General features: G+C 49.9%; 1 protein-coding gene across 2 annotated transcripts; it reads left to right on the forward strand.

The window, feature by feature from the left end:
• The first annotated feature begins 6,601 nt into the window (after positions 1 to 6,601).
• KIAA0040 (KIAA0040 ortholog) lies at positions 6,602 to 15,612 on the forward strand. Of its 2 annotated transcripts, XM_059478611.1 has the most exons (3): positions 6,638 to 6,654; positions 11,234 to 11,405; positions 12,211 to 15,612. In XM_059478611.1, exon 3 carries the CDS (start codon positions 12,322 to 12,324, stop codon positions 12,655 to 12,657), a length of 336 nt encoding a protein of 111 aa, XP_059334594.1. In that variant the 5' UTR covers positions 6,638 to 6,654; positions 11,234 to 11,405; positions 12,211 to 12,321; the 3' UTR covers positions 12,658 to 15,612. The 2 variants fall into 2 exon arrangements, with proteins under 2 accessions (XP_059334593.1, XP_059334594.1); XM_059478610.1 differs by lacking the exon at positions 11,234 to 11,405 and having other exon boundaries at positions 6,602 to 6,654.
• The last annotated feature ends 10,849 nt before the right edge of the window (positions 15,613 to 26,461 follow it).

Below are 26,461 nucleotides of genomic sequence, written 5' to 3' on the forward strand. Positions count from 1 at the left end.
ACACTACACCCTGGGATGCTCCTGCCCTATCCCACGTGCCCAACGCCCTCATCACTCTGGCCCCTCTGCCCTTGCACAGCTCAGAGCCATCACCATAACCTAGACATGGTCCTACACGTGCTGGGATCTCATATTTCCAGCCATTCCCAGAAGCCTGCCAGACTCCTCTTTGGGCACTTCCAGCCACCACAGCCCCCCCATGTGCACTTTACACAGAGATATTTCATCACAGCCCTCTTACCAAAGTCCCCTTTTTGCATGAGTGATGCTCAGGAACTTTGTTCCAACAGCAAACATCAGGAGGGTGTACAAAGGTCCTCAGCAAGGACCTTGGGCACCCATTCCAAACCCAGAGCTCATTTCCAACAACACATCCTGCAGCCTCAGCCCAAAAAAACCACGAGGGAAATGCTGGCCCAGGAGTGGCCACAGTGTGGCAGGAGGAGCTGCAATGGCTCCAGAGCAAGGCTGGAGCAGTTGATGAAGGGGCAGCTTTGTGCCATAGATTCAAAGCCGCTTTATTTCTTAGGAGATGTAATTTTTATAGCAGCATCTTCAACATTCCCAGATTTTAATTTCCCCTCATAAGACGGCATGTGTTCATCATCCCTTTTAAAACTCTCATTCCCATCTTTATATTTTAACTCCTGGGGCTACAGGCTCTAATGTTTAGTTATGTAGAGTGTAAAAAAATTATAAATTATTTATTTACATCAAATCTAAATGCAGGGATTTTAAATTATTTTATTGATGTGTCCCCTCTCCCTGGGATGAGGAATGCTGTGAACAGCAGCCTCCAGGCTTATCCCCCTTCCCTGTGATATAGCCAGCAATTTTTCTGTTTGCAACTTGTTTCAACAAGCACAGAATCCATCCTAGAATGGGTTGGGAAGGGCTTTGAAAGATGATCTAGTTCCAACCCCTCTGCTATGGGCAGGGACAGCTTCCACTATCCCAGGTTGCTCCAAGTCCCATCCAGCCTGGCCTTGGGCACTTCCAGGGATCCAGGAACAGCCACAGCTTCTCTGGGCACCCTGTGCTAGGGCCATACCATGCTCACAGGGAAGAATTTCTTCCAATATCCCTTCTAACTCTGCCCTGTGTCAGTGAGAACCCATCCTGCCCTTGTCCTTAGAGCAGCTCTCTCCCTTCCCAGTATTTTTGGGCTGCTTTCTGCTGTCAGCAGGAACATCAAAGGATGCGGCAATCCTGCAGCAGGCTTCTCCCAGCAGCATGGCTGATCCTCTTGCTCCCAGCCAGGTTATCTCCCTGGCATTGCTCCTGCACAGGGACCAGGGCCAGGCATGGCTGCTGACCAGCAGAGCAGAGCACACCAGGATGTGCTGGGGACACAAACAGCCTCTGTTCACCACAACAGGCCTTTGTCCCCATGCTGTCCCCTGCAGTTGTCCATGTCACAACAAAGGAGGGAGTTGAAGGAAGTAACTCTGCAAATGGTCATGAGAAAAATCCTCCTTAAAAGCAAGGGAAGGAGTGGGATGAGGTAGGAAATCCTCCCTGTAAGAATTTCAGAAGGGGATGGAAACGGGCACTTGGGAGAGGAGCAGCAGAGGGGCTGGGGCTGGGAAAGCATCAGGGCAGTGCTGACCACTCCTGGGGACAGCATCTGTCCTTGCTCCTGGTCCAGTGTCCCCTGGCTGCACCCAAGTCAGGCCAAAACCAGGTGGCATCTCCCTGTTCCCTCCTTGGATTGGTTCCCCAGTCACAACTGCCCCTCTGCTGCCTCTGCCCCTGTCTGAGGGGAATTTACCCCTCAAAACACAGGAACCTGCTCTCCCCTCACAGAGGGGCAGAAAGAGGCAAAACACCCCCAGGAGGAAGGTCATGGTTGTTTTTTCCCCTCTTTCACCCACCACAATTTGCATTTCTCTCTCGGTTCCCTCCTGGAGGGTGGGTGAGTTCCCAACAGGCTGCCCTGCCCCAGCCCTGACACCCAGCTGCATCCTCCCCACGGGGGTAGCAAACAAGATGAGGAGCAGGAAGACTTTGAAGTGTGAAGAACAAAGGTCAGATAGTCCCACCCCCGGGCAGGAGCTAAGCCCCGAGGGCAGCACAGAACATTCCAATGGCTCCAATACCACCAGCCAAAATCCTCATGTGATCCTGAGCCAAGGGACATCGGCTCACCACAAATCTCCAGGAACAGCTTCTCCCATGGGAGTGGCTTATGGAGGGGAACAAATAATGAAAATAATCAAAATACTAGTATTAATTTGGCATCTGCATATCGTTAAAAATATATTGGATTAGCTCTCCCTGCCTGTCTCAGCTAGGCTCTGGAGGAAACCAGCACAGAGGGACTGCACAGAGGGGCTGAGCCAAAGGAATGACTGTGACAGCGGGGATGGCCTGCACAACCGGTTTTTCACCTAAAAATCAACTTTGGCAAATCAGATCCAGCACCCATCCAGCATGGGAAACCCCTGGGGGTGGCTGGAGGAGGCACGAGCCACTGCTTCCTACAACTGGGGGCACATGCTGCTCCTTGTAGACACCAGACTGTGCCCAAGCATCACTCACCTCTCTGCCTGTGGTTCACACCTTTCACAAATGCAGCCCTTGGAGGCTGCTGCTGACCCCATTTCCATGCTCAGGGGAGGAAGGAGCATGCCCATTCACCAACAGGTTTTCCTTCCCTGGCTTTCCCACAACTATCTTTGAGTGTTTCCAGAGGGGAAGGCAGCAAGTCATGCTGTGGGACTCGCCCAGCCCGGCGCTCTCCCCACCTCCCAGTGTGTCTCCTCTCCCCCCTGCCTGCCACTAGTGCTGCCTTGTAGGATTTCCTCAGGAACTCCTTCCTGAGGGCTCACACACACAAAACAATCAGCTCTAAACAGCCAAACACAGAGCTGTGCTCTGAGCAGACACTCACCACCCTCCTCCTCACCTGCACACAGGTCCCTTACACCACCTCAGCTTTCTCTACAAGCATCCAGCAGTATTTGAGGAGGCACCTGAGGACCCCCCTCAATCCCCACCTCAGCATTCTTCTTGTCTAAGCACCAGGGGGGGATGATCCTGCAAACCTCACTTTGGCAAGCCCAGCTGCAAAGCCTCCCAAGTGATGGGTGGGCATGAGGCACCCCCAAAAACTCACCAACTTTGGGGCATTTTCCCTAAGAGCAGCATGTGCCCCCATCCCTGCCTACATGGGACTTAGCCACAACACTAACGGGCAGCACCAAAACAGCCCAAGGTGGGACTGGGACAGCTGAGCCCAAGCTACCCTCAGAGCTCCCCCTTCCTGGAGGGGACAGAGCCCAGCTGGTACAAAGGAGGGAGAGGAGGGGATGAAGCAGCTTCTCCCTAAACACCAGCTTTGTGTTTGTCTCCACTCGTGCGTCAAGAGTCACCATCCCATCCCAGCCCTCCTCCTGATTTTCCTCCAAAGCCAGAAAATCCATTGCTGCTGCTAAATACCAAGAGCTGCTATTTTTATCCAGCCCACGACCAGGGCGTGCGTTATTTTTGGTGTTGAAACTGCAGGCTTTTTTTTGTGGGAGGGGGAGAGGGAGGGGAAAAGGCAGAAGCATGGGGGAAAAATGAGAGGAATGTTTCTCTGGGAGCAGAGTTTTCCATTGCTTACTTTAAGCCAGACTAGTGTCTGCAAATAGAAATCACCAGCAGAGAGCAGAGGAAGCAGCTGGGAAAGAAAGGTGTGATCATGTCTGCAGTCACTCTACCACTCCCACCATGCTGAGAAAACCCCAGATAAACTGACCCTGGGTACCAGCTGGGTGTCACCAAGGAGTAAAGCTCACAGCTGTGTAACAGGGAAAACTGGTGACAAAATTAGATTAATCCAATGAAATAAGGGGGAGGCAAGAGAGTGTTTCTATTTTCAGTGTAAAATGAGTAGTGTTTTCAAAATCAAGTTAGGGGTTGAGGGGGGGTCTCAGGAGGAAATTGAAGTTGTCAGGGTGCTTTTTGGCATGGGAAAGGCTTTGATACAGCATGGAAATAAGGATTTTGGGAAGGATGGATGGAAAACAGGAGTGGGAGGTGGGATTTGATTTCCAGCTGGTCCGAGGCCTGGGCTCAAACTGACATCCCATGAGGTGACAGGAGCTTGCCTGGCATGGGCTCACTCAGTTCCTGTGCTTGAGGGGCACCAGCGAGCAGGGAGACAATCTGGAGCTGCAGTGATTCATCAGCAGCTGAGTCACGGCTTCCTCTCGCCCATTAAAGTTTCTGAGAAACAAAGCACGATTCCTTGGATCCCAGATCTGCTACGTGCCAAACAAAACAAGGAGGTGGCAGGTTCAAAATCCCTGCAAATGTACCTTTTTCTCATGCTACAAGGGAAGGAGCTTTGGCACACCTTGCTGCAGGAGACATCCATGGGGTCAGGCATCATATGCTGTTTAGATTAATTCAAAACATCTCCTATAGACCACTGTGGAATTTGAGTTGGAGTTGGAAGGGACCTTTACAGGTCAGATATGGGGAGGAGGGTGCTGGATTAGAGCAGTGGACTGACTATATTTGAATATTCTGACATTAATTCTCAGTTTGTTAAAGTCTGTCTATCTGAGTTTAATGGCATCAAGACTCCTTCACAGGCAGCAGCACTCCAAGACATCAGCACTAGCAATGCCCACCACCTCTGCCATATCAGCAAAGCACTCCTGCCTGAAGCCAAGAGACTGCCAAAGGTTCAGGGGGGACCCTGAAAATCCAGGCAAGGTGCAAGGCCAGCAGCCCCTCCCTTGTCAAGGCCTCTGCCAAATTAAATTAGTGATAGGGAAGTGTGGAGCCCCAGTGAGGCTGTTTGCCCAGGGAATGAAGCAAATATCCCAGGTGCCAAGGATAGGCTGGGCTTTCACATTCCCATGCTCAGGAACAGGCACCCTTGAGCCTAATGCTTTCAGATATCTCACCCTCTGAGAGCTCTGATAATAAATGTTTTTAGTCAATCCTGTTAGAGGGGGCTCAAAGGTGGCATTGTGCTCTCTGGTGCAGTAGAGTGGTCAGGTACCCCTCAGGTGACTGCCAGCAGCCAGGTGCTTCTGTGTGCGTTGGGATGGGTGTTTTCATAGGGGGATTTGGTACCCCAAAAGAGGGAATGCAGCTCAGTGAGGGAGGAGAGCTGGGATAGGGTCCGGGAACAAGGGAGAAATAGGATGGGGTGAGCTGGGACATGGACAGATGGGATGGAATAAGTCAGGATAGGGAAACTGGGATGCAGTAAGCACATGATGCAAAGCCCAGGAATCTTCATCCTCCAGCATAAAACCAAGGGAAAAGTTCCTGGCACTAAGCAGCAAATCCTTAGGGGAAAAGCCCTTGGTGTTTCCCACAGGACATAAACACCTTCCCCAAGGCTATGAGGAGGCACTTAGCACAAGCTGTAGCCTACAATGTGTGTTTCTGAGGATCCCTCACCTCTCCAACTCCAGCACTAGGGTGAAGGCAGCGGGAGGGCAGCAGAGGCTGGCAGCCAGCTTTCCTCCATCCCCCTTCCCGCCTATTCCCAGAACTGCATTGCTCCTGGTGCTGCCAAGTCACAGCACTGGGAGTGTGAGGCTGTTTTCCAGGAGCCCTGAAGGGTCAGATAGCCCTGGCTAGCCCAGTTCCACAAATCAGCACCAAGGCTGAAGCAGTAAAGCCACTGGCTCTGGAGCATGAAGGAGGGCAAGGAGGGCAAATGTGGGGATTTTGCAATGCAAAAGGACTCAGTCCAACCAGAAAAATTCCAGCAGAACATTTTTCTAGTTGCAGCTTGCCCAGCTGTCAGCATCACAACACTGTGTGGAAGCTGTAGGGCCCAGGACTGGAAAGTAGATGGGATTCAGCAATTTCTGAGTATCACTGCCACGGTGTTAAAAAAGAAATAAGTGGGAGAGAAAGTAGCAAGTGAAGGGTGGGGGTGGCAATCCCAATGGAACTGGGATCACAGCTTGAAAATATTGAATCAGAGAATCATTTAAGTCAAAAAAGCCCTCTCAGGTCATCAAGTCCAACCTTTAACCCAGGAATGCCAAGGCCACCACTAAACCCTGCACAGCCAGGTTGAAGTATCCATCATTATCCACGGCTGTACAGCAGCCACAATGCTCCTGGATGCTGCATCACCTCGGGCAGTCCCTGGGATGCTCCATCACCCGTGCCTGGCCGCAGGGACAGAGGGTGGGTGTGATGGCAGGGCAGGAGTGACAGCACGCAGGGTGGTGCTGATGGCGTGCTGGGTGCAGGTGAGAGGCAGCAGGCTGGCAGTGTGAAGGGGTGCAGGCTGGTACTCCTGGCACTGCTTTTGGGGAGCTGGAGTTCTGCCCTGCCCTCTCACCACAGCAGCGGCATCACTGCCCCGAAGCCCTGCCGGCTGTCTCCCAAAAACACTTCTTGGCTGCACCAAAGCCCGCCGAGCCACACACTCGGCTCCCTCCCTTTCCTCAGCGCAGGTCCGGGGCTGCTTTGTGCCCCGTGGCCGCCTCTCTCCCAGCCTAACTCCCTTAGTGTGTGTGTGTGTGTGTGTGTCCCTCAGTTTGGGTTCGGCCGAGGGCGGGGGAGCCCAGGTGGGCCGGGCGGGCCGGAGGCCGGGCCGGGGGCGGAGGCGGCGGGCGGGCCCGGCCCATTGCCGGAGCCGCCTCACGCCGGCGGGACGAGCGGGCGGGACGGGGCTGCGGCGCTGAGGTAGGTCGGGGGTCCGGGGAGTACCCGGGAGGGCGATCCCGGGGCTGGGCTTTGTCCTGGGCGCTGTATTAGTCAAATCCAGGGCTTTTCTCGCTTTTTAGTTATTTTTTTAAAAGGCCACATCATCTGCTTCGCGCAGCCCGGGGAGAGGGGGTGAGAACGGGGTCTGGGGAAAGAGCGATGAGCACAATCAGCTCTCCGGGGCCGTATGTCCGGGACAGCCCGCCTGGCACCGGGCTCTTGGGGCTGCGCGCAAAACCACTGTGGCTTTGAACAGCATGGGATCCTAGAGCGGTTTGACTGGAAGGAACTTTAGGGACACCTCATTCCAACCCCTGCCATGAGCAGGAACACCCTCCACTAGACCAGGCTGGTCCAAGCACCGTCCAGCCTGACCCCGAACAGTGTCAGGGATGGGGCATCCAGTGTTTCTCCGGCAGCCCCCTGAGCCTCCTGTAACCAAAGCCACAAGTGATGGAGCCCAGGGAGGGCCGTGGCTGGGGGCTCTGCCCGCCCGGACCGGCAGCACTGCCCGGTCCGTAGTTTGGAGGAGCCCAGGATGGCTCCGAGGAGCTCCCAGTGCATCCAGGGATGATATCTGAACTCAGAACTGATCTAATGGCCACAGTCTCGGTGATCCCGGGGCCGACGGCAGCCGCGCTTGTGCAGACGGCGATGACGAGTGGGCTCCAGGCAGCAGCTTGCAAAATAGTTTCACTTTAACCCTGTTATCCAACATCCATATCAGTAGTTTTCCAAATCACTCCCTTTAGGGAATGAAAGCATTTATGCGTAGCTTCTGGGAGGAAGGCTTGATGGTGGTGGGAAAGAGATGAAGCTTCGGCTTCTCGTGTTTGCTGGGTGGTGGCTTTTGGTGTTTGTCTTTCACGTTTGAGGAAGGTCTCTGTAGCCTGCTGCGAGTTCTGCGAGACCGGCGGCAAAACCCTTCTTAGTCACCATTTCCGAAACAGCAACGTGCAATCCCTGCTAAGGAAACTGCTCACCCTCGGTGTCAGGTTTCATCCAGTTTTCCTTTAAGTCTGCAGGTGCAAGCGGGGAAAATAGGTGCCACTGTGTGACAGCATAGCTGTGTCCCTGCTGGGTGGATCAGGGAGCTCAGAGGCTGTAACAAAAATTAGCCTCTCCCTGCCTGAACCAGAGCTGTCACTGCAGTGGAAAGTTGGTATAAAGCTGACATAAAGCCAGTAACAGACGGAAATGGTTGTTTAATAATGTGATTCCTGCTTTGTGCTCCTTAGCATCAACTGCACAAAGTGTGTTCTCTTCTGTTTGAAGGAAGTGGGGGTGGCTGTAGGTCAGTTGATTTCATGTCACCTCCACAAGTCCTGAGTTGCAGCTGGCCACAGAGCTCAGGAGCGTTGAAATAATCCAGAAATACTTGGGGCACACCCCACAGGTCCGTTCCCCCCAGAGCTGCTGCTGCTGCTCTCACTGTGGATGCAGGGAGCCCCTTAGAGCACTCCTGCCTGAGTCAGGCAGCATCTCAGCTGAGAGGAGCAGGTTGAGCTTTGTTAGGTTGGAGGAAACTTCATGAAGACTTAAGAGCTTGTTGAGGGTTGGGCCTAAACGAACTTAACTGGCTAAACACCTCCAGCTCTGTCCCCTCTGCCACAGTGACACAGCACAGCAGTTCCAGTAAAGTGCAGCTGTTCTGCAAACTCTACCTCCATCCCCAGTCACTGCGGTTGCTCTGCAGTGCACAGGATGTGGACAAGCCAGCATTGCCAAGGCAACCCCCTCTGTTTTGGTTTCCCCATGCACAGGCTGGCAGCCTTTACCTCTCCAGCTCAGCCAGGCAAGCCCTGCACACCAACAGTTTGTGGTGCCATCGCAAGCCGTCCCTCAAAAGGACCTTGTTCTCCACCCATGGCCTCCCATAACTGCAGAGGAGTGGCAGATGCTCCCCACCCTTGCAAACCAGCTCTTTCAAAGCCAGTGTGGATTAAAGAACCTCATGCTGGATGTGCAATGTTGATTGAAACTTACACAAGTGGCACGAAGCCCTGTCGTGCAGAGCTGCCATCAGCTGGAGCCATCCATCCCTGGCCACAGCAGTTCCCAGGCCAGTTTCCATGTCAGCTTTCCTCTGGCTCTGCCAGCACCAAAAACAAAGAGCTCATTTAGCAGGATGCTTCACAGCCCTCCCTGAGACACAGCCCTGTCTCCCAGTACCTCCCTGGCCCTGTTTTTTGGTCCCGTATCTTGACCCAAAAAATTCAGCTGGCCTCCCAATGGCAGCTCCACATACTTGCAGCAAGCAGTTCACAGCCATCCTGGACCACAGCATGTTCATCTCCAAGGGGAGATGTCACACCAAATTGAGCAGCAGCATGGATATTCCTAAATGCAGCTCCTCATGGTGCTCTCAGGTTTTCAGCTGGCAATGGGTGGCCTTGGGTAACCCCTCTGCCCTTGGAGTTGCTGCCTCCAAACACATCAGTTTTTTTTACTTTCCCCTCCCCTCCCATTTTTATATGAAACTGAAGAATCCCATTATTTAGCACACAGGCATCCCTTCATCTACGAAACAAAAAGCAATGCACACACCAGAGAGAAAAGGCATTTGAAAACCAGCTGCATGGCCATGCTGGAAGATGGCTCTGGGATTTGGGTGCTGCTTGGTCAGGGCAGGGGCAGGTACCTCCAACTTCCCCTTCCAAGGGAAGCACATCCAGCTTGCCCAGGGTGGCCACATGTCTCCAGCAGTGACAATCAGCCAGGGCCTCTGCAGTGCATTCAGCTCCAGTTTCAAGTGGAAACATATCAAAGGGCTTTCCCATTTTTTTTTTTATCTCCCCATTCTTTTTTCCTCTGCAAACAATTAATTACAAGTTTAAAAGGAAGTTCCAGCCCTCCTTCCCTACCCAGAAGTTTAGAGGCAATAAATATAAAGCAGTTCAGTGCAGGAATAAAAGTGTACATCCTGTTTTGTCTGAAATTAAGGCAGTTGTTGTTTGGAGATTGTATGGGTTTTTTACTTATTTTTTTGGAGTCCTGTGTATCACAGGCATCCTGGATTCCTGCCTGGATAATGAGCTGTCAGGATACTTAGGGATAATTGGCAAACCTGCATCACATGGGTGATTACACTGAAGAAAAGCTGCTCTGTTTATTTATGTTGCAGTGTAACCTTTACTACAGCTGCTCCAAAAAAAAGACCTAAGTGAAGATGAAGGTCAGGACAGGGAGCAGGCCTTAAGAATGGCTCTCACTTATCTCCCCTGTGAGCAAAAGCAGATCTGGGATGCTCCCAGTTGGCTCCAGGCAGGGGCTAGGCAGAGGTTGTATGAGATTTGAGTCTCTGAGTGGTAGCCTGTGATTTCTCAGGTGGGGATATTGATGATATGGCTGTCCCCTGTTGGATAGTGGAATGAGGGAATGTGAGGAACAGCCAGTTTTGATGCAGTAGACTGGACCAAAATCCAGTAATAATAGTAGTATTAACAATAATCCTAATAAACTTCTTCCAGCCAAAGCCAAAACCACCTTCCAGAGCACTGCATTTCATTCAGTAAATCTCAAATGAGAATTTTTTAGAAAGGCACCCAGAGAAATTCATGTTCAAAAGAGAAACCACCAGCTAACTGAGGCCAGCTCAGCTGTGTGCTCATGAAAATCAAAACAATGAATCCACAGTGGTCAGTCTGTTTCTGAGGGACATGGATAAACCCCTTATTTTTAACAGAATCTGAGCACTTGTGGAATCCCAAATGGAGAGTTTGGCATCTATGCTGAGGGATTCAGCTCCTGACGTCCTGGCAGTCAGGTCTGAATGCCAGCAGCCAGGGGACACCAGTGAAACCAGTACAGTTCTGGAGGCCCCAGGACAGCATTTTGGAAGGCAGGTTTTCCCTTGGGAGCTGCTTTTTGGGGGGCTGCCCAGGAGTTCCTGCCCAAGCAGCATCACAAGAGCTGTGGTTAGGGTTGGGTGGGACCTGTGGCTTTTTTGGGTGAGGCTGGTGGCTTGGTTCTTCCTTTAGGACTGGGGTGTAATGGCACAGTGAGGCAGAGGAAGCACAGTGGTGCTAGCTGGAGAATCCTAAAACTCTCCCTACAAGAGAGCATCCCTTAGCACATCCCAAACAAGGAATAAGTGAGATGCAAAGCAAGGAAGGGCAGTGGTGCAGACAAGGAGGATTCAGCCAAAACCAGCCTGGGTTCCTTTCCTGTCCCTCCCTCAAAGTCCCCAAGGTCTGTGAGAGCTGCCAGAAGAAAAGATGAGGAGTTACAGGGGACAGATGGAGCAACCCTTGTAGGACATCTTTGGTGTTCAGGCTGTACCTCTCAAGTTTTTTGGTTTCCCTTTTACCATGCCTCAGTTTCCCCTCCTGGGCACGTGGGGATTTAAGCATTCCCTCAAGAGGCTGCAGGGTTTGAATCCCAAAGGCTGGCAAAGACACTGCTGAGCAAGGGTGAAATAGGGTGTTGGAGCCTGATACTGCCCCTGCCAGCTCTTCATCTGTACAAGCTCTGATTTAGTGACCCCTGTGTTGAACCAGAGCTGCAAACTCGCAGCACAAAGGCCCCTGCTCTACTCAGATGCTTTGCCTGGCCACAGGAGGGGAAGAAAGATGTGAGCAGAGGCAGCAGCTCCCTGCCCCTGCAGGAGGGCTTCCCTCAGAGCCCTGGCACTCAGCAGCACTTCTCCCTCCCTGAGGGAAGAGGAAAACCTTACGTCAAGCCACAGAAATGCTTCTCAGCCCTACCCAAACCCTTGGAGCAATTCCCAGGTAAGGCACAGCAGCAGCAGCTCCTCCACCCCAGCCAACCCTTATCCTCCCCTGCTGCTGCCTTTGTGGCCAGCCCTGGGTACCTGGAGCTGTGGGTGCAGGGCTGCTCACTGGGCTCCACCACCTGTGAGTCTCACTGACCACAGTCCTCATCCAAAACACAGGGGCTTCAGCCACAGCCCCCACCCCAAACCTGCTGGCAGTGCCCAGGGTGCCAGGGCAGCAGGAACAGACCCTGCCTCTGTGCTGCCCATCCCAGACCATGGGCCCTGAGGAACAGCCTGGCCAAAGGTACCCTGTCCCAGGATTGGGAATAAGGAGGGGCCTGTGACATGTGCAGTCCTGGCTCCTGTGGCAGTACTATGTCTCCACAATGGTCACTGGTCTGCATCAGGCAAGTCCTTTCCTAGACAGGAGAGCTTCTCCTGCAGACAGTATTTCATCTGCTACAAAACATGCCCTGCAAAGGGCTAATAAGAGCTCCATGCTGTGATAGCTCAGCCAGGGCTGATGTGTAAACCCAAAGGGGCAGGATTTGTGCTTGGCTAAATTCCTAGGTAAGTAAGGATGCCTAAAGCCCTCCTCACCCATCCCCACAATCAAGAACAAACCCCAGGAGATAGGAGGCTGTGTTTCTCAGATGAAGACACCCAGAGGGACATAGCAGGCAGCACGGTCCATCCCCCATGGCTCCAGGTCCCTCAAAGGCAGGAGACATCTTACCCTGCTGAGGCTTCTGGCAGCTCCATGGAGAAAACTGCTGAGGCAGCAGGCACCTGATCCACATGGTTTCTTGTCTCTGCAGGCACCATCCAAGGACTCTTGTGGAGCCCACTAGCGCTTACAGGAGCTGAGCATATCTCAAGGTGCCTTTCAAGCAGAGGGAGCAACACAGGCAGCCTACTCAGGAGCTGACATGCAGCAGAAGATCAGCTCTTTCTTTAATTCCATCTTGGAGCTCATCCGTACCAAGCATGAGGAAGGCGTCTTCAACACCGTCTGCCTGGCCGTGCTCCTGGGTCTGCCCTTTGTTGTCATCCTGGCCTTCATTTTCATCTGCTGCCACTGCTGCTTCTGCAGAAGGAGGGGAGGAAGCACAGGGAAAGGTGGCTCCAGCAGCAATGGGCAGCTGCATGCTGACAGGAACAAGAAGAAAAAGAAGAAGAAGAAGAAGCAGGATGAGGAGGACCTGTGGATTTCAGCTCAGCCCAAGCTGCTCTTGCTGGACAAGAGACCCTCCTTACCCATCTAGCAGACAGGAGGGTGTTCAGGTCCTCTCCTCTGAGATGCCACCATTCCTTTCACCTGTGCACCAGGAGGGGCAAGGAGATACCAAAGCTGCTGCCACTTTGTGGTGACTTTCGACAGAGGCTGACCCCAGCGTGCTGAAGGGCCAGCAGGGAACAAGGCACAGGCTGTGCAAGCCTCTTCTCCCCCACCATGACAGCATGCCCCGGGGCACAGACCCCTGCAAAGGACAGGTGAGCACACAAGGGTGACCTGCCTCCAGGTCCTGTGTTCCTCCTGCCACAAGCACAGCGCACACCCGTGGGGCTGGCACACAGTGACGGGTGTGCCAGGCTCTCCCTCTGCACTCAGCTGCCAGCACACACACAGGGGTGCACAGGACAATGCTCACCCACCTGCATGTTCCCCCTGCACAGCACAGACTGCTGTGAGTGAAGCAGGCACAGCCACACCTCCTTTGCTTGCCCTGCTGTGGGGGTGGCACAGCTTCACTGTCCAGGCTCCGTCCAAACCCAGCTTGCTTTATGGGCTCAAGGCTGAGTTACCCCACAGCTCAAAGATGTGCCATCTACCAGGCCACCAAACCAAAGTCTCCTGTGAGCACCTGAAGCTAGATGCCCTCAGCACAACCTTAGAGACCTCAGACACCATGCTAAGGCAGCACAGCAGAAGGATACCTTGCCATCTAGGCTAGAGGCAGGCAGGAGGAAGGAGGCTGCCAGACCAGCCCTTTTGCACCAGCACTTAAGAAAACACCTTCCTTGAAAGACTCTTTTGTACAAACTTGCAATTAAAGAGCTCACCATGCTACTGCAAGAGCAGAAACACAACCTGAGGCTGTGTAAAAGCTTTGCTATGGGCATTAGAGTTATTTATTGAATGACTACTAAAGAAGAGCAGGACCAAAGGCCCCTCTGGAGCAGGGCCAGGGACATGGAAGCAGTATTGAAGCAGCAGACATGGTTTCCTGGCACACTCAGCCATCACCTCTCCCTGCAGCCCTTGTGCCATGTGTCAGACACACAGACCCATGAGCAGGTACTGCCCCAGCTGATGCCAGCTCTGTGTGCTGCACTGAACATTTCTGGATGCCTGTCAGACTGACCAGCTCTGGGATTTTGAATGTGCTGTAGAAGCAAAGTAAATTCCATGTGCAGCCATCCCTTACACAGGATACATTATACAGGCAGACCATGCACCTCTCTCTGTCCTCATGTTCTGGAAAGATGGTTCAGCTGGGCACATCAGCTAACAGGACCACACACAGCTCTCATCCCTGCTCTGCTTCCCACCTGCCCCGTGTTCCCATCCTATGTCCCTTGAGGTGGGAGTCTCCTGTGCTCCCCACTCTGCCCCACCAGGCTCTGTCTCCTCAGTCTCTTTTTCCATTGAGGGATGCATGTGTGTGATGAGAAGCCTCATCACATCTGAGTTTTGCCCTGTCTGTACACTGGATGTCTTCCTTCCATTTTCTTGCAGTTCTTAAGCTGCTGGAGGAGCCCAGAGCTGCCAGCCAGAGCCAGGCATCTGGGGAACAAGCAGCCAAACCCACGTGGGCAAGCCTGGACAGAGCTGCTGGGCACAGCTGCTTCCAGCCCAGGCAAGGGTGATGCCACCTTCCCCTCACTTGGAGGACAAACCCACCAGCTGGAAGCAGCTGTTTGTGCCACCCAGTCCCAGCACAGGCTGTTCTGTCCAATGCAGGCAGGGCTGTGATGGCCACATCATGTCACAGGGTTTGGCTGCATGTTGTCACAGGGTTTGTGCTGGGAACAGCCATGAGGCTGGGCTCCTCCTCACACAGCCCTTTAAATGGACCCCATATGTGCCTTATTTTCCAGTTTGCTTTGTCACCATTGAAATTAGTGACTCCCTTCTGCTCCAAAACAGGAAGCAACATATAATGGTATAAAAATTAGGATTTGCCACATGTCATGCTAGGAAATGGAGAAATAGCTCTGATCTCTGTCCCAAGCTCCCAGTCTAGCCAAGATCCTAGAACTGGCTAGAAATAGCACTGCACTTGTATTATGCCTTCTTCCTTCCCTCCTTTCCCCATCCAAGTGCTTTTCTCAGCCCTCCTGTCTCCACGCTCACCAGGTGGCCAGAGGAGCCCATGCAGGTGCTGTGATCCAGAGGCAGGAGCAGCCCTGGAGGCAGGGTGGTGCTGCCTGGAGGAATAAAGAAAAAAAAATCAGAGTAAAGGGAAACACAGTGGGAGGCCAGAGGCTCAGCCAAACAAGCAGGGGCACTGAGGCAGTGAGCACTGTCAGAGTACAGCCTGCCTGGTGTGGAGGCTTTGCAGGGCTTCCTGCAGGAAGGCTTTTCTCCAGAAAGCACAGCAAGTATCTCTTCAAGTGAAGGCCACCAATTCCTGCAAGAACCAGAGAACTGCCAGGAAAATGTGACCTGTGGATCACACACATCTCCAGATCCAGGCTTTGGGGAGTTCAGAGCTAGGTCTGAGTTTCAAGGGCTCCCCAAAGTCATCATTCAAGCCACCTCGGGCTGGGCAGGGAGGGACCAGGATACAACCCTGCCCTGATCCATCCAGCCAGTGGATGGTCTGAGCCTCCACACTCCCTAAAGAACAGGGCTGGCTTCCTTGGTGTCTGCTGTTTGGGCCAAACCATCCACTGAATCAGCTGCTTCTGGAGGAAAAAGCAAAAGAGCAGCAAAGCCTGAGGTGCACTGGAACCTGTTATCCACCAGCTGGGCAGCTGGAACCCTGCAGCACCCACATTACCAAGGGGGCAGAAATGCACAGTACAGAAACTCCAATGCACGGTCCCTGCTCTCCAGACACCCCAGCCCTGCCTCCCACAGCTGCATTTCAGTATCAACCTTCCATTTTCCTGAACAAGTCCATGCAACAGGGAACAACAACAAAACAAATCTTGTGCAATTTTTTTTTTTTAATGAAAAATAAATTACTCTTAAACTGCAAACAAACACTGTATTTCCATCTCTTGGTCATGTGTTTATTTTGCTGGGGAAATCTTTCTCGTACCTGTGTCCTGGCTGTAGATAAGACACAGGGAGAGCTCAGAGCAGAGGCTGTGCAGTGTCTGCCTGCAGCCAGCTGTGCAGCTTAGAGATTTTTTTTTTTAAGAAACAGCTTAACTTAATCAAGTTAATGGCCTTGCTTTGTTAATGAGCACAGCCAAGCTGCTCTACCCAAGGGCAAGAAGTAGTGGGAAGAACAAAAGGTTTGTGCTGTGGGAGGTGGGCTGTAGGTTTGTTTTTTCTTACAGAGGATCAGCAGCACAGAACTAGTTAACCCCAGTTGGTTTTGATCAGACAAATATTTCATGCTGTCTGCAAGCCTGCTGGGCAGAGCCTTTCCAAATCCTGCACCATGGAGCTCTGCCTCCATGATAAAAATAAAAAAAAAAAACCTGCTGCTAATCCGGATGAGGCACCAAGCTGGTCCTTGCCCACAAAGCTGAGGCTCCGGAAGAGGCTGGGGAAAGAGGAGTGCAGGAGCACAGATGAGCATCTAGAAATGGCAGAGGCTCACTTCCTGGAGTAAAAAGGAGCTTCTTGCCCCTCTCCAGATGTTAGACACTGGATTTGGGGCAAGGTGTTCTTGGATAGCCTGAGTTGCACGGGGAAAGGATAGTTCCAGGGTCCTAGGTTAGAGATATGCAGTGGCTGAGGTGAAGTTTAGCATCCTGTAGCAGCCTAAAGATTGAAGGGAAGCAAAAATGCCCATTACATCGCTCTATGGTGGAAAAATTGGATCCTCACTGACCATTCCACTACTTATTCAGCCAACAAAGCACAGAGCAGTGACCAAAAGTAACTGCACTGCTTTCCAGCCAAGTGTCCAGCACAGGAAGACACTTCAGGCTTCTCTCCAAATCACAACAACACAGAAACACAGTATCTTTGGGAAGAGGCATCCTCTCCCTCCTCTTCATGGGGGAATACATTTCTCTGGGTGAAAACATTTCTCTGGGGTCCCAGAAAACAGCAGATATATCACAACAGGTAGGTCCTGGCTGGTAGGACCCAGCTACAGGACAATCCTCATCAACACAGCAATGCCAAAGCAGTGAGGATCCTTATGGGATTCAAATTCTGCCTTAAATGTGTTGCAAATCAGTATATAAACTTTTAGGTGATCTCAGAGCAAGGCAGAGGTTTTCAGAATGTGTTGGCCCTCCAACATCACTGTTACAGGGCCACATATTATGGCAGAACAAGGGTAGCAAAGGGATATGACATTTTTATGGCACTACCCCAACCATCCTGAGCCTCAAAACCAGAACAGCCAGTCCCTCAAGGCAAACAAACTGCATTATCTGAGCAGTCCCAGCCTCCCCGGCTGTAGCACAGGCTCTAGTTAACCCCAAAAAGGTCCTTTCCCTCCAGCAGAGGCCAGCTGGATACGGGAAGTCTGTCCTGCCTGAAGAGATGATGCCATCCTGTGGCTGTTCGGGAATATTGACTTTCTGCAGCGCTTTTCCAGCAGATCTCACTTTGCCCTTCCTGGTGAGAGAGGAACATTAGGAGTGCCAGACAGAGTCTCCTCAGAAATTGCAAATAAGGTGCCTCATGTGCCTTTAGCTCAAAAACAAAACTTAAACCACAAAGAATACTCCCTGCTCCCAGGGGGGATTCAGCTTTAGGATGGGATTATGTTTCGCTGCTGCACAGGAAAAAGTCACAGGTAACAATAATGCCTGCTGTTTTTTAGAGCATAGGCTTACTTTTAGAGTGGCTGTCTGTGAGATTAGTCCTCCTCTCCCTCTCAGCCACCTTCCTGATGACTTCACTGAGCCCTTTAACTGAATAACAAACTGAAATCTGTCCTTGCCTACAGACAAGTGGGCAACAGGGAGAAAACACTTCACAGTAAAGAGCCCTCAATGCTTTCCCATGTCCTTCTCTCAGGCTCTTAGCACAGAGCCTGCAAAACACTTCAAGTGCAACTTTCCCTTCCACTCCTCTCACCATTAGTCTCCTCCTTCCCCCAAACCAGGGCTTGGATAGCCTAACACAGCTCAGATGAGTCTCTGCTCACCTGCCCACCTAAGAGGCACAGCCCTGAAAGTACTGTGAAGAATTCAGTCCTCACCTTTGAGACACAGCGCTCTGGCTGGCTCTCCTCAGCCAGGTCCTAGCAAGCACAGGTCAGTTAAGCACTTCACAAAGCAAGTCACAAAGAGAGCACAATCCCCTTTTTTATCTTTTTTTTTTTTTTTTTTTTTTTTGGTTTTTGGTTTTGGAGCAGACCCCAAAGACCTAATCTGCAAAGTCCCACTCCAGACCTGGGTAATGCTTCCATTTCATGCAAAATGCTTAAATAGGAAGAAAAACAATTCTACCATCCAAAGCAAGGAAGACAGAAATATTTAAGACCTCCTTTATTTGTGATGTTATTACTTTCTGCAAAGTCTAGGAAGGATTCTTTAAAATGTATTACTCAGCTTAGCACTGCAATAGAAAAAGCCATTAAGACATGGGACAACCATGTCCCAGTGTGCCCAGACAAGGAAGCCTTTGACCAAGCAGCATTTGGTTAGCTCATACTTCTTCCCTGGCTGGAGCTGGCTGTCCAGAATTTTAATATCTTCTCAGGGAAAAAAAAAAACCAAAAAAAAAAAAACCCCAAAAAAAAGAAAAACCACAAAAAAAAACCCAAAACCAAGAACCCTCACCTTTTATGGCTGTGAGTAAAATAAAAAAAATTTAAAAGGCAGTCAAATGTGAAACCATGCACTGGGGCACACAGGATTAGTTTAACTCCAAGGGATGCTCATTTTAGAGGTGGATGACAAGTGTTATCATTTCAGCATCACTCCCTGCCACACTACTGATGAAAAAGCAGAAGGCAGCAAATGGAACAGTCACATAGGGAATTTGGTTAATTGTCTGTAAGCAAGCAGTACAGAGAGGTAGGTCTGCGATGGTGAGCAGAGCCTGGAGGAGAGTGGACCTCACATTCATCCTGTTCTGGGCCTCATCCTGGAGAGTGAACATCAATCTACTGCACATCTCCTTTGTATTTTCTTTGGGCTGGGAAAAATGACACAAGCAAAATAGCAAGATTTTAACCAGCAGAGATGTGATACTGGAACCCAGTCTACAGAACACACATGGATTAATGAGCCTGGCCAGCAGACTGGCAGTGTTTCCCAAAACCCAGTTCTGCAGGAAGAATAGGGAATGTGCCCAGATAATGAGAACTGCAGACCAAAACAGGGAGAGGTGATAAGTCTCAGAAGAGTTCACTCTGATGTAAATTAGGGGGCTATTATTTGTTAGTAGGTTCAAATTTACTTTTGGAAGTCTGAAGTGGATGGCTCCAGAGAAGGACAGAATTAAGAGGAGTCTGCAGCCCAGGCTCCAGAAGAACAACATGTGTTAAGGCTTGTTTGACATAAAGTCCATAGAAGTTGCATGTATTGCATCAAGCAGGTCCTTGTCATGCTTAGCCAACCAGAGTATCTTCAAGCAGGATCCCCCACCAGCCCCCTCCCAGAATCTGGAACATCACCCTCCAGGAGCTCCAGAGGCTGCTAGCAGGTTGGCCTGCAGATCCAGATGTCCCTGGGTGCACACTGGTCAGCTTTGTCTCCTTTGCATTGGAGAAAGCTGTCTGAATCAAACTTTGTTAAGAAATACTGAAACATTATCTTTGGGTTGTTCTGCAGAGTTCTATTTAAGCCCTAATCTTTTTCCTCTTCTCTGATAAAGACTTCTTCCTCCTCCCCAGGACTGGCTCATTACTGGAAGACTGAGGACAGATAAAAGAGATGGAGAATTCATGTCCTTTCCATGACTCCCAGTTCACACCCTGGGAAAAGACCAAGACATTTCTCTTACTAAAGTGCCCAGACCAGGTGCTAGGAGTCTACCACTGCCCACCTCAAATACCATTTAACCCTCCAATAACCAGAGACTTTAACTATAATCAGTCTTTCAGACACTATTAATATAGATCAAACCTCTGTCTAGCTTGGAACAAAACAGGACTGAGCCACCTTGAATCCAAATTAAGCCTGTACAGCGAGATGTACCCCAAGGTGTGCACTAAAACCCAAGGGAAAGGCTACATCAGACAGTGAGCAAGCACCCAGTGTGGTTCCTAGTGAGTGCTCCTTTAGGTGTTCCCCTCAGAAACCAAGACAGCTCCACCTCAAGGATCTCTGCCCACAAGAAGCAGGGAACCATGAGCTCAGGTCCTCTGGATCCAGGGAGGAGAGAGTAAGAGTGTAAGTTTTGTTATTAATCATTTTGCTTTCTAATGAAATGAGTTGGAGGGCAATCCCTCCTGCTTCAAGGAAAGACAGAAAGGGAACACAGCTCTGTGTGTTTGTTTTCTCCAGGCTATGGAGAGATAATCATCACACCAGCTCTGCTGCTCACCTCACAGTGATTGCTCTCCTCGTGCTTCTCACTGAGGTTGATCAGGTGGAGTTCTTGTGCCACCATGCACTGTGGTGTGTCAGGGCACAGCTGCTGAGAGCCACATCATTGTCCCCTTCCCATGTTGTGAACTTCCAGCCACTGTGGGGGGTCCTTGCATCCCCTAAAAGAAGAGATCAAAGACACAGACAGTTAAGTTACTACAGCTGCTCAGCCTGAGGGCTTACTCACCCTTCAGGTGGGACACAGCAGGCCTGGCAGGGGAAAGCCACAGCACAGGATAGGTGTGCCCACAAATCTCTAAATCTCTATTAGAAGGGTGGATCCTCCCAACTAAAAATATAAACCTCACGGCAAGAAGGTATTAAAGCATAAATGGAAGACTGTGGACACAACAAGGATTTACCAGTGGCAGAAGCCAGCACTGCTGTTGAGCAAACTCCCATCTGGATAAAAAATGCTTTTATTTCCTCTTAGCTGGGAAGCCCCAGAAGCTGCTGCCCCATCAGTTTTTTCATAGAAACTTCCCAACTTGCCTTTTCAGGCATTTCCCTGGGTCACAGAGCCCTCTCTTCCCCAGGAACAAGCAACTCCTTCTCCTGTGTTCAGCATGAGACAGGAGCACATGGACACACTCTCCTCAGTCTCCCTGAGCTTTTCTCCTCAAAGAGAACCACATCTGATCCATCCTGACCTAAGGAGCTCCCACTCTACTGGCAAGACAAATACCCAGGTGCCAGCATTTGCTTCCCTGTGCAGAGACAGCACCAGAACCAGGCCCTCCCCACCAGCACTGCCTCTGCAATTCCCCATTGACAGCCTGGATCTCTCCCTGCTTGAGGCAACCTGGAGGAACTCACAGATTCTCTGGCTGCCCACAAATCCACATGGAGTTCATAGCAGATGGAGCTGCTGCTTGTGAGGTTGTACAGCTTGTCAAGACCCAGAAATAAAAGACAATTACTCTTTAAAGTAGGAAGCCTGTTCACCTTTGCAGTCTTAGACTCTCACCCCATGACCATTTTGGTAAAATCAGCTATTTCCTGCCTCCTCCTTCTCTGCTTGAGGCTTCATGACAATTTGCCAAGCTTATGCTGTCTTATCTCAGTTTCTGGTAAGAGACAGAAATATCAGAAGAAACAAACAACCTTAACCAGCACAAGACTGGCTGTGTTGCAATATTATTTTTCCCAGAACATTTAAAGACTCTTGCTCCAAAACTTTGCCCTATTTAATCCTGGATTCTCTGATTCACACACTGCATTTTCTGGCTGCACATAAGCATTGGGAAAAATATCTAATTTTACAAACTTTACAGTTTACTTTACTTCCCACAAATCTGAGCATGATCTGAACACTTAGACAAAACAAGCTTAGACAAGACCCACAATGCATTTGGGTCTCTAAACTTCGCCAAGATCAGAGGGGCATGACAGTAACACACAACAATTTATTTCAGTGGAAAAAAAATTGCTTATCACTGAAAGGTGAAAAAGCTAATATTTTTCTCCAGTTGCTTAGGGAGATTGCTATCAGAGAACCTCAGACCTCACTGCTCCATATTCACACACACTCCCCACCTCAAGGCATCCATGCCTTTGCCTTCAGATTCCTTTAGGTCACTCAGCAGCTCCTGTGTGGCCAGAGCTGAGGTGGATGCTCACAGCAGTAGCAATGAGAACACCAACAGGCATCAGCTGAGCTGCACTGACTGTACACAGACATAACCCCACCAGCAGCCACTGCCCTCCCTGAGACATGCTACTGCATTCAGGAAGGAGCTGAAACACAGGGGTGCAGCAGAGAGAAAGGAGCCTCAACTAACATTTGTATCATGTCCACGTTATTACATTGATCAAAAAGCAGGAAGAGGAGCAGAGCCCCACTCAGTGTCCCTCTGCCTCTGTCAGTGCTCATGTCACAGTGCACCTGCAGCAGCCTGCTGCCATCCCTGGCCAGGTAAATGGTGCACATGTCACTGGAGGCATTTCTATTCTGCAGTCTGTGATACAGGCAGAGGAAGCTCACTGTGTGAGCAGAGCAGGAAAAACTGTCCATGAGCAAAGCAGGAGGAGGCACTTCACCTTGGGAAGCTGCTATGGAGAAGGGTACTGGGAGAGAAGCACAGAAAGCACAGCTCCTGCTGTGCCCCCACAGCTGCTGGCCTTCCCCACTGCCTGGGAGCTGGCACAAGGATATGGTCCCCAAGGGCTGCAAGAAATGGAACTCAACACAATTTCCAGAAGAGTAACTCAAGGCCAGCTCCCAAACCTTGAGGAGAGGTCCTCACACATTTCCAAGGAATATGCAAAAGACTTCTCCTTTGTCAAAGTTTTGTGTAGCTTTTATAGTTTGTAAAGTGAAATGTCTGTCAGTCAAGGCTTATCTCCCTTCAATCTGCTCTCAAGGCAAGATGTTTGTGGTCAGCTGGGAATTCCACCTCCCAGGTACCAGAGATAATTCACTACAGTACAGCTATCTTGGGTTATCTCACCAATTAGCACATTGCTGCAAGGGGGGAAGATGCCCTGAGCTGTTGCACCAGCTGATGGAACAGATAAGATCTTCTGTGGCAGAGGGGAAGTCCTGCTACACCACTGCAGAAATAAAAGACAAACTGAAGTGCAAGTCTTGGGCTGAACTGCAGCTGCCTGAAAGTTCACCGGTGGCCTCCACAGCTGGCAAGCAGCAGAGTCCTAGGCCAAACCCTGCAAACCTTCTACAGATGTGGTTTGGGATGTTCTGTGAGCCCAGCAATTAGCTCAGCTGTGCAGTGCCCAGGAGCTCCTCACATGTCTGCCCAGGAGTGTCCATCAGGCTCAGCTCTGAGCAGCACTCACACATAGGACAGGTTTAGGCTCCATGCCCCAGTCCTGGAGCACAGCTCTCATGTGGCCTGCTGAGAGCCTCTACCCTTTATTCCCCCACTGCACATCAAGAAAGACTTCACAGGCTTTGTTGCTGTCATGATTCAGTTTTCTTTAGTAATACAGGGATAGAAAGAAACCCAGAGCTTTACAGTTCAGTCTGTGCTGGATATGGGATACCAGCTTCTTCACTGGCATCAAAGAGTTTTTCAGTCAACAACAGTCATCAAAAAGTGTCTTATGAGGTACCAACAAGGGGGCTGCAGTACTTCCCTCAAGATAAATCCAATTTTTAAATGTGTTGAAAGTAGCAACATTGGAAGCAGCTTCTCCCTAATCTTCATCCTGTGCTTGCTATATTCTGTATATTTTAGGAACACCTTAAGGAAACAATTTGTTGAGTAAGGTTTTAGTGGCTTTCCAAGTTGTACAGAGGAGGTCCTTGGTGGGCAGTGCTGACGTCCAGGGAAGAGTGCTCCAGCCCTGAAGTACAGCTGAGTTTATATCAAACTATAAAATAATATTTTATCTCAATTGCTTGCTCTTCAACAAATCTCCCTGGAGGACTATGGGGATGTTATTGTCTGTCTTTTCTGTGCAAACCAGGCTACAAAAGCCTGGCCCTGAAGAATGCTCTGAGGATAAGCAGAACAAAAATTATAATGCATTAGTGAAATGATGCAGTCACAAAAGGGCCACAGAAAAACACAAGGCCATGCTTTGTCTGTCTTAGATAAATGAGAAAAGTCAAGCAGGCTGGCTCCTCCCAGGAAATGCTGCACAGTGTTACTGCTTAAAGCAGATAAAAAGGCAGAGAGGAAGAAATCAAAACACCAAATGTAAGAGCAAGAACAGTAGCACTGTAGAGCACAGCCCATGCTGTTTAAAATGCTGTAAATTCATTACAACTGAAGAGCACCTTACACCAGCCTCATGAGTTAAGGGTATTCCATTATCTAATGAACTTCTGCTTCATTTGGGAGAGCTCCAAACAACTGCTTTGAGTGAAACCCAGAAACCTCCTCAGACAAGTTCAGTCGGTATGTGTCTGCAGCTGGACAGGAGAGGGAGCTAAGGGGTACCAAATCCACCCTTAAGAAGCAAGGGATGGCAAGGGCAGCCTCAGAGGCTGCAGCCTCACAGCACTGCTCTTAAAGGCAGCTGCCATGGGTGCAGGGGGCCACCACTGTTTTATTAGACTATCAGATACATTTGGAAAAACAAATGAAATTTGGGAAATGATTGTATGGCTAAAGACCTAAAAGGGGTTTTGCATATCCAAAACCCCTTGCTTGTTTTTTCTCTCCAGCCCAAACTAGTAAATCTAACAGAAGCTTTATCTTTAGCTGTAAACTCTGTTTTCATCATGCAGTGTAAATAACAGCTACTTAAGTGAGTCACCATTTTGTTATTTGTGGAGCCAAATCATTTTGTACTGCTGGATACAGTGCCAGGAGGATAAAATAGGTGTGCTGACTGCTTTCATTCCCTGCCATTCTTGGTAGTCTGGTAACCATATCTACACATGAGATGAGCTCTGGCAGGGTCAGACATCCTCTGCCCTGCACTGGGTGAGATGGGCTGCTGCTTTCTGTGAACAGCTCAGGGAAAAGCATGGGGGTCCAAACAGGACACTCTTACTCCTTCTCCTCATGGGCCCTGCTCATTTCTTCCACCTCTCATCCTTTACTTCTTGCCAAAGGTGGGTCTGAACTAGCAAGTGTGGGGGGGTGCCCAATTCAGTATTTCAGCTGGGGTTTAGGTCTCCCCCTCACAGCTAGGTGATCTTCACCTGCCTTCTGAAGATCACAACATCTTGCCTCAGTTGTTTTGGGAATTAACCAAAAAAAAACCCCAAATCACCTGCCCAGGATCTGTGAAATGCAGGTCTCTGTCACTTTCAAATACCTTCCACTGTTACAGTCTTTTCCCTGTTCCAATTCTCAGATGGAAGCACATCACTAGATTTCAGGAGTCCTAGTTTTATACCACAAGACAACAGCCAAAAGTAATGTGGGCCCTTTGAGGACAGCCATACAACCCACGACCTTTACAGAGAACAACTATTTTTGTTTGGTTTATTAGGATTTTTTAATTCACTGAACTACTAAATACATCTTAACGGCCTGAGCAGTGAAGGTCTTGCAGATGCCTCTCAAATTATTGGAATAGCATTTTTTATGCTTCTGGAGCCTCTAAATTCCAGGGCACAAATGCACAACAGCCACAGTGTAATTTACCACACACCAGCTTAGCTGCACTGTGATTTACCACACATTAGCTATGGTAAAAGTTGTGATGTACCACCTGCATGTACTAATCTCAGCTCTTTTGTGAGATAAAAACACATTACTTTTCATTGTAATGAAAGATGCTGAGGCTTGTTTGTACCACCCTAGAGCAGCACACGCTGGGAATTGGGAATTTGAATAAATCACAGCTCAGCTCGTTAGCAATATGAGATGCTCACCTGTGGCAAGAAAAACCAAGCAAATTATTTTCTTGTGTGATATGAAAATCAAGTTTTCTCTTTAGGTCTAATTGCACTGCAGCTGAGTACAGACTGAGCTGCTCTGCTCTTCACTACTGAGCTCCCTGTGTGCTGCAGGAGCTGCTCAGACATCTGCACCAGTGAGAACATGAGCTGGCTCGAGACAATGAACCAGCTAAAAAGTAGGGGATTGACTGATCCCCCCCATGTGAGAGCTTCAGATATTCCCAAAAATTCCCCCAACGCATCTCCTGTTATGTCTAGTCTAATTTATATGCTTAAATGTGTTGGTTAACATCCTGAGTTGAGCACCCCAAATATTCCTCCAGGTAATTTTTGTGAAGAAATGCACATGTTTGTCAGCAGTCAGTAGAAACTGCTTCTGTACTCACAGTCACAGATGGATTGCTGAATTGTAAAATTTCATTAAGACAGTAGTTCAAGAAGTTTCCCAATCTAGTTGCAGACTCAGCTGCAAACACCCTTCCAATGGAGACTCCCTGTTACCAAAGGACAATGAGCAAATAAACTGTTTGGAGGATTTGATTGCCCACAGGTTTCTTAATTTATGTTATTATCCAAATGAACATGTTTTTCCTTTTTAACAAACACTCTGCCACGATTATCTGTCTGAAATGTGTATGAGCCCCCTGTCCCGTTGGGAAATGCTACAACAGTCCCCCAAGAAATGCTTGGATATAGTTTTCAAGGCAAGGCATGAATTTTTAAGGGCAAGGCATGAATTACACATTCCAGATAGTTATGATGTTTGAGTTTTGGCTGTGGTTCTCTGTACTAGCAGTAACTGGTCCTTGCTTTAGAGCCTGTCCACAACAGGACTCAGTCTTAAGCTGAGCTGGAGACCTGTTCATCCACATTAGTAAGAATTACATGGATTTTTCACCTCACTAAAAATGTGTGCAAAGCAGGAGATGCTTTACCAAAACAAGTAAAATTGATGAAGGAGTTTGAATTCCATTCAGCTCCCTCTAGTGCTGCTACATCTCACCTGTCACAACTCTGGTGCTTGCCTTCTTGCTCCTCTGCCCAGATGTCAGTGGCATTCCATGTCT

Source organism: Ammospiza nelsoni, chromosome 9 (assembly GCF_027579445.1).
Source record: "Ammospiza nelsoni isolate bAmmNel1 chromosome 9, bAmmNel1.pri, whole genome shotgun sequence".
NCBI lineage: Eukaryota > Metazoa > Chordata > Aves > Passeriformes > Passerellidae > Ammospiza > Ammospiza nelsoni.

What these genes read in the sequence shown, in the direction of transcription:
- KIAA0040 (XM_059478610.1), top strand. Translation starts at nt 12,322, where the DNA reads ATGCAGCAGAAGATCAGCTCTTTCTTTAATTCCATCTTGGAGCTCATC.